The 11,575-nt window shown below is 41.6% G+C and overlaps 1 protein-coding gene across 3 annotated transcripts in view; it reads right to left on the reverse strand.

Moving 5' to 3' along the window:
* Nucleotides 1–11,339, reverse strand: part of LOC109892195 (isocitrate dehydrogenase [NAD] subunit beta, mitochondrial-like) — a 16,524-nt gene extending 5,185 nt beyond the window's left edge. For 2 of the 3 annotated variants that reach the window (XM_020484634.2, XM_020484642.2), the window contains exons 1-6: nucleotides 10,404–10,535; nucleotides 3,981–4,160; nucleotides 2,948–3,068; nucleotides 2,784–2,844; nucleotides 2,525–2,657; nucleotides 974–1,107 (exon numbers count right to left, since the gene is read on the reverse strand). In XM_020484634.2, the coding sequence (XP_020340223.2) occupies nucleotides 974–1,107; nucleotides 2,525–2,657; nucleotides 2,784–2,844; nucleotides 2,948–3,068; nucleotides 3,981–4,160; nucleotides 10,404–10,514 (740 nt within the window). In that variant the 5' untranslated portion in view covers nucleotides 10,515–10,535. Of the gene's footprint in view, nucleotides 1–973; nucleotides 1,108–2,524; nucleotides 2,658–2,783; nucleotides 2,845–2,947; nucleotides 3,069–3,980; nucleotides 4,161–10,403 lie in introns of all 3 variants that reach the window. The other variant, XM_020484650.2, reaches the window with a different exon arrangement.
* Between the last annotated feature and the right edge of the window lie 236 nt (nucleotides 11,340–11,575).

Genomic DNA, 11,575 nt, shown 5'->3' on the forward strand with positions numbered 1-11,575 from the left:
CAGATTTCTGCATCTTTATTAAAAATGTTTTGCATATTGGCTATATGCTACATAATTCACCACCTGAGGAAGTGGGAATTCAAAACACATTAGCTAGATTTCTAACCGTAAATATATTGTTGCTAGATAGCTATGTAATTGATCTAAAGAGTAAATTCAATGTCCAAATTCTTTGTTATTTTTCACCCCATTGGCAGGCCAAATAGGCTACTTGATGTCTTCACTGCAAACGGCGCGCTCCGCTCCGACCTGCGCATCATCTCAATACAAACACTGTAAAATGGTGGTATTTCCTCAATATTGAGTGTCGAGAGAAAAACTGTATACTCCGAGACTAGCTGAGACTCCCCTCTCTTTAACAGCATTTATACATGCTAATAGCTAAATAGATGTCGGCTCGGGTATTCGAACCAGCAACCTCTCAGCTCTAACCACAAGGCAACCTGCAGCCTTAGTTTACTACAGAGACAACTAGGCTATATGGTTTTAATTGGCTATCTAATTAGTGTGTTGTCTCTCTCCTCGAGCAACGGTACATGACTAAACAAACCCTGTTTGCTGACCAAAAAGTAGCTGCAACTGGGCAAATAACTCACTAACTAGCAAGGAATATCAACAACCCGCCTCAGGGTTTGATCTCAAAAGTGCATCTCGCGACCACAGGTGACTAAAAAACCCTTGTACCTCATTGCAATTCAATAATTCTACTCATGCGCTTTGCAGAGATAGGGAAAACAGTGTGCAACATCGTCTCCAGAGGAAAATTTGATCAGAGTAATTGTTTGATTAGTGATTGTGTGATATTTTTTTGATATTTCTGCTTGCCCCACAATTATATATATTTTTTTTACTTGTCCCGGACAAGAGGGCAAGTGTTAATGTCGAGCCCTACATAAACAGTTGGGTTGGCTGTAGTTGTATAGATGTGTAGAAGCCTTTCAAATGAGGTTGCTTATTTGGCAGCGAGACTCACATGATGTTGGCCTTGTGGACCGCCGTGACCTTGCTGCGACCCTTCTTGGTGGCGTAGTCGAAGGCAAACTTGGCGATGCGCCGAGACTTCTCCCTAGTGATGATCTTCAGACATTCAATCACTCCAGGCACGCTCTGAGACAGAGAGCACAGTTCAGACCAGGACACACTTCCATCTGACCATGGTTTGACCATGGTGTTGGAGAGCTTAAATGTGATACATTTTCTGCCCAGTGTACGCAGGCACACGGCGATGCGGACTGGAGCTTGATTTGGCCTCTGCATGCCTCCGGAGGCTCTGCAACTGCGTCAAACCCTCCAATACGAAGCCTCGGCCCACATTTTCGGATCTACCATGAATTGGCTTTTAGCGGTGTGAATGTTGAAATGAAATTGGTATCCTTAACGTTAAGATAAATTTAAATCAGTTTGGGATTTCCGCAACAACTAAGAGTGTTGGAGTGCGAGGCTCAACTTCTCCCCTGTTTAGTTTCGCTGGCTACCACACTGAACAGCGTGAAGCAAACCCGTGCACAGATACTGTGTGACTGTGTGAGAGCGAAGTGTTGCATCTCGCTCATCTCAATATCCTAGTCTATTCATTGATGATAGGCCCTGCTTTACTGAAGTTGTGAGCCCAAAAATACAGCATTTCATTGCGAGAGACAGCTTTGGACTGCCGATAGATAGGTCTAGTGCACGGTTCTGACTAGCTGCCTGGTGGCCGACCTTCCTATACTGTGCACCTCCTCCCTCTCTCCACCCTCGCTAGCTCGCCATGAAAGATGCGAGTGTTTGTGTTCTCGGAAGTACACCAACTAATCAGTGTCCCCCATTCCAAAAAAATACTGAATCTTACGAGTCGATTCCTGGCGGAATAGAATCTGAACACTCATAAATGGGAGTCGATACCGGGAGTCAACGAAACAATTATTTTGGAATCTATTCTCCACCACATCATCATTGTTAACAGTAGGAAAAACGGCAGAGAAAGTTAAATAGTACTTTTAGAAGTTAAATGAGAAGTAAAAGCAAACTTTGAGGTGGAATTGAGGTACAGTAATGGTAGTACAGCTGCAATGCTTAACCATCTGAAAGGGACACACCGTAAGACCCAAACGGTTGCCAGCAGCACAGCTGCATTGTAAATTCTATTACATTTTTCTTAACGTTTTAACGGAAAAAAGTAGCGCCCGCTTTACTTAAAGTAACTAATATTATTACTCAAACTTGAAAAGTAATGTTACAGTAATAATATTACTTTTGAGTAACATTAATGTAACGCATTACTTTTGAAACACATTACACCAACACTGGTTGTGATAGATGATTTCATCTAAAAATGTGTGTATTACCCATACAACAAACTTAAACATGGTTAGATTTCAAATGAGGACTGGGTCAACTGGTTTTACCTAGCCAGGCAGGGTGAGTGGCGATTTCCATTTAGGACCAAAGAAATGGTCATAAGTGGGCAAACTTCACCCACCTAACACCCTTGTCGAGCTGAAACCAACACACCCATTAGTTGTGGCATTGTGTGGTGATGTACCTCATGCTCCAGAGAGCTGTACTCTCCCTCAGTCTGCTCTCGGATGATGACCAGGTCCAGGTTGTTGTGGCGGGTGCTGTAGCCGGGCAGGCTGTTTACGTGTACCACGTTTGCAAACAGGTCCAGCCTACGCCTGAGCAGAGCACAGGAGGGAGAGGCTCACTAATAAGGACAGCCAGCCACACACTAAGAGATCTCATAAAAATATTACATTTATTGTGTTAGATTCATGCTAGCGCTAGATCTAATATGGCCTTACCTAATTTTCATCTCAAAGCCAGCCAGCTCCCCTTTGAACTCCATGGGGGTGTTAATCTTTCCTACACACGCGGAGAAAAGAAAGAACAGTCAGTCAGAACACACTGATATGGTAAAAGCAGACAAAAGGAAGCAAATCCCCAACAGAGGAGACAAGTTAGTTACCTTTCATGGCCACCCTGTTGGTCTTCATGGAGGCCAACACCTGCTCCAGCTTCTCGTCGCTGTCCATGTGCTGCACCTCACTTAGGTGGAACTCCTCAAACTCCACTGGGACATCACCCGCCTGGAGAGAGAGATGGAGGGAAGGAAGGAAGGAAAGGCAGGGTTAAGGGTAGAACCAAGGAGATAAGACAAGGGGATGGACATAGAGGATGGATGAATAAATAGCGAATGAAGGCAAGCTCCCCAAAAATTGTAGAAGACTCCAGTCACCCAAGTAAGACTGTTTTCTCTGCTACCGCACAGCAAGTGGTACCGGAGCGCCAAGTCTAGGTCCAAAAGGCTTCTACCACCAAGCCATAAGACTGCTGAACAATTAATTAAAAAATGGCCACCCGGACGACTTACATTGACCCCCCCCCCACCCCCTTTGTTTTTACACTGCTGCTACTCATTGTTTATTATCTATGCATAGTCACGTTACCCCTACCTACATGTACAAATTACCTCAAATAACCTGTAGCCCTGCACATTGACTTGGTACCGGTACCCCCTGTATATAGCCTCATTATTGTCACTTTATTGTGTTACTTTTCTTAACTATATTTCTTGAACTACATTGTTGGTTAAGGGCTCGTTAGTAAGCATTTCACGGTAAGGTCTACACCGGTTATATTTGGCGCGTGTGACAAATAAAATGTTATTTGATTTGAATGGACTATAAACATTATGAATTAGTCTCGCATATTAACTTATCATTGAACACAGAAAGTATTGGATTGAGCTCCGAGCATGCTTGGCGCATGGTGCTGGCAATAGTGAATTCCAATCCCACATGGGCCACATAATGTGTGAATTGACTGCTGAGACAGGGTGTGAGGTGGGGTGTAAAAGCATACCTGGAGGAGAACGTGCTAAGTAGATGAGTCCACTATATGTCAACAGAGGGACGACACATCCACACCAATCTGCACTCTCTGTCAAATTGTCACTCCAGGTCAGCCTTGAGAAAGTGGAGCCACCATAATGTACATACCTTGAACACCTCCTTGACGGCAGTCATCAGTTCAGGTCCTACTCCATCCCCGGGCACCATGGTGACCTTGAATGTGGCGTCGGCGCGGGCCGGAGGTGCTTCAGGCCCACCCAGACTGGCAGTCATATTGAGGGACCGGGCAGCCAGCTGCTGCCACCGCGGACCAGTGCCAGTAAGGCCCTAGACACAATAGTTAATTAGGTCCACTGTAGAAAGTAAGCATAATCAGATGGTCTGGTTGTCGTTATAGCTAATGTGTCTTATCTGCCAGTGGCTATATTATATTTTTTTTAAATCTTTCTATAAACATTTTGGATATGCTTGGTTGGTCATTTTCAACATACATTCATGTTGTCTTCATCAACAAACCACATACCTAAACACACTTTCATTCTAAATGTAAAATATTGGCATGAACAGAGACTGTCACGTGGAATGTACGTCACGATTATCAGACAATTACAGACTTTAACTAGCTAGCTAACCCTGCTTTCACAATGTCAAAGCTGTTGCGTACCATTTTGTTTGAACAATTGGAGAAAAAGACCACCAAATCCAGTTTAAATCAACTGCCCAAGGACCAGGTTAGACGAACCGCTTGATTTCAGGCTATTACGGTGTGATGAAGTAAAGCTGTGGGCTCCAGTTACTTATAACATGTGTGTTCGAAGCACTGCATCACTGGTAAGTTAGTCACACTTGTTTGTATTCAACTAGCTACAGTATGTGTATTGCGGAACGCTTGCTAGTTAAAACTTAAGGCTAGGGGGCAGTATTTTGACATCCGGGTGAAAAGCGTGCCCAAAGTAAACTGCCTGTTACTCAGGCCCAGAAGCTAGGATATGCATATAATAGATTTGTATAGAAAACACTCTAAAGTTTCTAAAACTGTTAAAATAATGTCCGAGTAAAAAGAGGTCATAGGATTTTTCAAATGGTTTTCTATGGGAAGCCTTGAGGAACCTGGTTGCAGTTCCTGTGGCTTCCACTAGATGTCAGTTTTCAGAAATTGTTAGATGTTTTTCTTTTGAGAAATGAAGAAGTAGGGCTATTCATTCCATGTGTCCCTATAAGGTCCCTACTATTTTGATGCGCTTCACGTTGTTTTTATCCGGTATTAGAAACAGTTTATTCAGTCTTAAATTTGATTGATTATTTACATTTTAGGAATACCGGAGGTTGGATTAGGAACGTTGTTTGAAATGTTTGGACCAAGTTTACAGGTAACGTATTAGATACTTTGTAATCATGTTGGGCGAGTTGGAACCGGTGTATTTCTGAATCAAAACGTGCCAAATAAAAATTGACATTTTGGGGATATAAAGAAGGAATTTATCGAAGAAAAAAAACGACCATTTGTTGTGTCACAGACATTTGGGAATGCAAAAACAATTAGATCTTCAAAGGAATTTATTATATGGTTATTTCTGACTTTTGTGTCGCACCTGCCTGGTTGAAAAATTATTTATGTGTTTGTATGCAGGGCGCTGTCCTCAGATAATCGCATGGTCTGCTTTCGCCGTAAAGCCTTTTGAAAGCTGACACAGCGGCTGGATTAACAAGAAGTTAAGCTTTATTTTGATGTATAATCGATCCCGCTAAAGGGATTGGCACGTTAAGGGATCCATAAGAGGTTTTAACTTGCAGTAAGGACTAGTGATATGTATCCGTCGAAATAACAGCTATAATATTCTTCTGCATTTGGAAATGTATGCAAAACTGGAGATTCCACCAAGTAGGTGTAGATATGGCAATAGGCTACTTTGGGACATTTGGCAGGGTTGTCTCCCCAGCTGGTCGCCGGCAAGTTGAAAGGACATAGAGCATTTGGAAAGTATTCAGACCCCTTGACTTTTTCCATATTTTGGTACATTACAGTATTATTAGAAATGTTTTTCCCCCTCAATATATACACACAATACCCCATAATGACAAAGCAAAAACAGGTTTAGATTTTTTGAAAATATATTTTAGTGTCTGAATACTTGTAAATAAGGTAAATAAGGTAGTACTTTTTAAAAATCCATTTTAGAATAAGGCTGTAACGTAACAAAATGTGGAAAAAGTCATAGGTCCAGAATACTTTTCGAATGCACTGTATAGGCAAGCCAACAAGAATCAACTTTTCTAAATACTTAGACCAAACAAAAATATAAAACATGTAATGCAGTGGTTTCATGAGCTGAGCTAAAAGACAAATTTCTCTCAAATTGTGTGCACAAATTTGGTTACATCCCTGTTAGTGATAATTTCTACTTTGTCAAGATAATCCATCCCCTTGACAGGTGTGGCACATCAAGAAGCTGATTAAACAGCATCATCATTCAACAGGTGCACCTTGTGCTGTGGACAATAAAAGGCCACTAAAATGTGCAGTTGTCATGACAACACAATGCCGCAAGTTAAGGAAGCATGCAATTGGCATGCTGACCGCAGCAATATCCACCAGAGCTGTTGCCAGAGAATGTAATGTTCATTCCTCTACCATAAGACACCTTCAACGTCGTTTCAGAGATTTGGCAGGACGTCCAACCAGCCTCACAACCGCTGGCCATGTGTATGGGGTCGTGTGGACGAGAAGTTTACTGAAGTCAACATTGTGAACAGGGTGCCCCATGGTGGAGGCGGGGTTATGGTATGGGCAGGCATAAGTTACAGACAACAAACACAATTTTATTTTAAATCAATTGGCAATTTGAATAAACAGAGACACCGTGACGAGATCCTGAGGCCCATTGTTGTGCCATTCATCTGCCGTCATGACCTTATGTTTCAGCATGATAATGCACAGCCACAAGTTGCAAGGATCTGTACACAATTCCTGAAAGCTGAAAATGTCCCTGTTCTTCCATGGCCTGCATACTCACCAGACATGTCAGCCATTGAGCATGTTTGGGATGTTCTGGATCAACGTGCATGTTCTCGCCAATATCCAGCATCTTCGGGCAGCCATTGACGAAGAGTCAGACGACATTCCACAGGCCACAATCAACAGTCTGAACAACTATGCGAAGGAGATGTGTTTCGTGCTGCATGAGGCAAATGGTGGTCACACAAAATACTGACTGGTTCTCTGATCCACGACCCAAGCTTAATTTTTAACCTCTACGGGATCGGTCTCCCTATACCGTGACGGTTGATGCTAACGTACGCTAATGTATTTATGCTGCAGTAGTTTGTGTCGGGGGGCTAGGGTCAGTTTGTTATATCTGGAGTACTTCTCCTGTCCTATTCGGTGTCCTGTGTGAATCTAATTCTCTCCTTCTCTCTTTCTTTCTCTCTCTCGGAGGACCTGAGCCCTAGGACCAGGCCCCAGGATTACCTGACATGATGACTCCTTGCTGTCCCCAGTCCACCTGGCCCTGCTGCTGCTCCAGTTTCAACTGTTCTGCCTTCTTATTATTCGAACATGCTGGTCATTTATGAACATTTGAACATCTTGGCCATGTTCTGTTATAATCTCCACCCGGCACAGCCAGAAGAGGACTGGCCACCCCACATTAGCCTGGTTCCTCTCTAGGTTTCTCCCTAGGTTTTGGCCTTTCTAGGGAGTTTTTCCTAGCCACCGTGCTTCTACACCTGCATTGCTTGCTGTTTGGGGTTTTAGGCTGGGTTTCTGTACAGCACTTTGATATATCAGCTGATGTACGAAGGGCTTTATAAATAAAGCTTTATAAATAAAATTTGATTTGACCTTGTAAGTAACAGCAAAGTTTCCAGGACATAGACATGTCTTATATGGGCAGAAAGCTTAAATTCTTGTTAACCTAACTGCACTGTCCAATATACAGTAGCTATTACAGTGAAAAAAGACCATGCTATTGTTTGAGGAGTGCGCACAACAACAACTTTATCACGGCAACTGGTTTGATACGTACACATCTGAAGGTAAATAATGTACTTACATTCAGTAATCTTTTTCTGATTTGTCATCCTGGGGGTCCCAGAGATAAAAATGTAGCACAGTTTTGTTTGATAAAATCCATTTTTATATTCAAATATAGGAACTGGGTTCTACAGTTTGAACCCCTGCCGTCTCTGACTCCACACCCACCCCGCCCGGCTATATAGATGTGTGAAAGTTAGCGTATAAGCTAATGATCCATCATGTATGACATTCCTGGGAGTATGTAAACTTATCATTTTTGTATGGTAATACAAAATAAATGTTCTCTATAGTTATGTACTTGAAAAATTTATAAATTGACCAATTCGACACATTTGGGAAGACTTGATACAAAAGTGTGCAGTATTGCAATCCTTCACTGGATCGACAGGGCTGCCATCTAGTGGCCAGAATCTAAATTGTGCGTAAAATGCAATATTAGATTATGGCCTTTCTCAAAGACGATGGGGAAAAAAAGAAAAGAGAACGTTTTTATTTATTTATGATCTTTTATCAGATCTAGTGTGTTATTCTCCTACATTAATTTCACATTTCCACAAACTTCAAAGTGTTTCCTTTCAAATGATATCAAGAATATGCATATACTTGCTTCAGGCCCCGAGCTACAGGCAGTTAGATATGGGTATGTCATTTTATGCAAAAAATTGAAAAAAAGGTTTAGATCTTTAGGAGGTTTTAAGCTGTCTGTGACCAACAGATGCATATCTGTATTACCAGTCATGTGAAATCCATAGATTTGCGTCTAATTAATTTGTTTAAATTGAATGATTTTCATATATGAACTGTAACACAGTAAAATCGTTGAAATATAGTTACGCGGCATATCTAAGAGTAGCAAATTAGATTAAATTATCTCGCTAGCCAGCCAGCTAACATCAGTTTACGCAAGTATAATGTGATAGCTTTACTGTCTTAGCAGGTCGGGTAAGAAATTAGTGGCAGAATAAGTATTATGCAAATAATTTGTTGTGACAGTAAAGTATGTTAATAAAGACATGTGAGGCTACTGAGAAGGTTAATTGAGGATGATCAAAAATAAATTTTAAAAAAGTCAGTTTACTTAGGATGCTGCCAAAGTTAGGCTAATTACATGGGAGTAACAGGAGTACCCTACTGCTGTACACCTACTCAGGGTGTGGTCACGTTTAGCACATTTTTCATGTGACTGACATGCGTAATGAAAAATAGCTTAATAGCCTACACTTCTTGGAATCCGTTTTAATTGTGATAGGCTCATGTTTTACCAGTACTGCATTACCCCGAATACTTATTTGCCAGTAGGCTACTCAGTACTGGACCATAACTGTACTGACTTTCACCCCTGGGTTTAACCTACTAACCTAATATGCCAGACATAACCTACACGATTTTGCAACGTTTATGCAGTCCCAGACTAATTTTCACGATCGAGGTGAAATCCTATGAACTTGGGGTAGGATCAGTATGTCGGGACTCGCTTAGTTTGACTTGGCTAAGTACGCACCGATGATGGCTGTTCCATTTTCCAGACCCCTGTTGGATGTCCAGATAATTTTCTGACATGTCAGAAGTGTATCTTGTAGAATGAGCAGTGCTACGACGCGACTGGGCAAGGACCGCTGCCAATAGCCAATGAGCACTTAGCATTTAAGACCAAAACAATGATAGCGAAGAGATTAGCGACAACACCCACCGTGTGGACAGAGATGATTGGAAGACAGATTAGTGGAGCTGTGGAGAACGCCGCTGCCTTTTCAATGGGCCAGTTCATTTGACATGGTGTCACGGATGAGCGGCATTAACTAATTTTAAACTATTCATTGGTCCTTAAGTGAAACCTTCACCCACATGGAGCATGCAAAACTAAATCCACCAAAAATATATGAATTAATATTATGAAATTAAGTCCATATTCTGAGCCTCTGACTCTGTTTCTCCATACTAATAAAAGCAGCTCACTGTTTGCGTATCGGCATTTTTTTACTCTGACAACTAAGAAAACGCGGGGGGAGGGGAGCGGGGGTTGAACTTGACTAGGTTATTATCTTAGCGTAACGTGAGCACCCACGTTCTGGGTTTGAAGCCTGATGGAATGAAAGGTTTGGGACTGGGAAATGTGAGCACGTTCAAGTTGTTCAAATTGTGTAACGTTACTAGTGTATGCCCTGCATATCTGAAGCTGATAACCATGAGACATCAATCTGTTAGCAGGTTGTTCATTGATACGTTGTTAGATTGCTGATTAATGTTAGTGACAACATTCAATGGCATGTGAATGCGACAACCATCCAATTTCAACCTGGCTGAGTATCTTAGTTAGCTAGGTAGGTAACCGAGTAGCTGTATCGTACTAGGAGCTAGCCAGCTATGGACATTGTCCTGTCGCATTACCATTGGTGACTAACGTTATAAACTGCTTAATATAAATTCCCCTAACAAAACAATGGTAGTCTTCAATAACACATACGAAAAGATTTACGTCACACGAAACACTTTGTCCACAATTTGATGACTGTAAACATCATCTACCGACTCACCTTGGCCAATGTTACAACGCTTCCTCTCAAGGCGGCAGCCATCATGATCCACAAACCAGAAAGAATGTGGAGGAAATTAATTCTTCTTCGAGGTTTAAGCGCAGTTGGCATCCAATAAATGTTGTATTACCGCCACCTACTACACTGGAGTACAATTTCCTTACACTTTGGTTGAAAAAACAAATAAAAACAAATACCCTACCATCTAACGCTACACTCACAAAAAAAACTTACTCCACTAATTAAATCTATTTAGTCCTACCTCAGGCCAACCACCTGAAAGGTTGGGACACCACCACTTAACACACCCTGTAACTCCTCTGATGTCAAGTCTCGCACACCCAAATACCTCTCTGCAGCTGCCACCACAACCTCCATTTTCTGTGACTTACGTTCCATCCCTGCAGTAAAGTTGATAAACCATTGCTATAAATGCTAAAAATCCAATCTTACTGAAATGTATCACTTGTTGGCCTATCCCTTTGTACTGGTACAGATCTACTACTCACACCACTCCTCTCACGACCCTTCCCCCTTGACCCATCTTCCTCTTTCTTCGCTGCCTCAGCATATGACAACTTCTGCACTACTCTAACCCTGGAACCTGCCTCTCTCGCACAGGACATTTCTACACTAAATCTTTAAATTCTTCTTCTATGATATCATAGTGGTCTGCAAACAAACGTGTAAAGTGCATGCCACCACCTACTGTGCTGGAATGTACGATCAATCATGATCTGCCCAATTCTATACTACCATAAAAATGTAAAAACAAAAAATCCCTAATAACTTCTACAACACCCTCCCCAACCCCCCTACCCAATTAAACTTGATCTATATCATGCTGAAACACTCCACTGTTAGGATTGTTCAGCATGTCAACCATTTAAACCATAGCCTCGGGAAGTATGGGTGTTGAGGGTGCTGCAGCACCCCCTGAAAAATCAGAATGAAAATATTCAAAAAAAACAATATATATATATATATATACACAGCTCTGGAAAAAAATTAAGAGACCCCTGCAACATTATCAGTTTCTTTGATTTGACTATTTATAGGTATGTGTTTGGGTAAAATTAACATTTTTGTTTTATTCTATAAACTACTGACAACATTTCTCCCAAATTCAAAATAAAAATATTGTCATTTAGAGCATTTATTTGCAGAAAATG

This window comes from Oncorhynchus kisutch, linkage group LG1 (genome assembly GCF_002021735.2).
Source record: "Oncorhynchus kisutch isolate 150728-3 linkage group LG1, Okis_V2, whole genome shotgun sequence".
Lineage (NCBI taxonomy): Eukaryota > Metazoa > Chordata > Actinopteri > Salmoniformes > Salmonidae > Oncorhynchus > Oncorhynchus kisutch.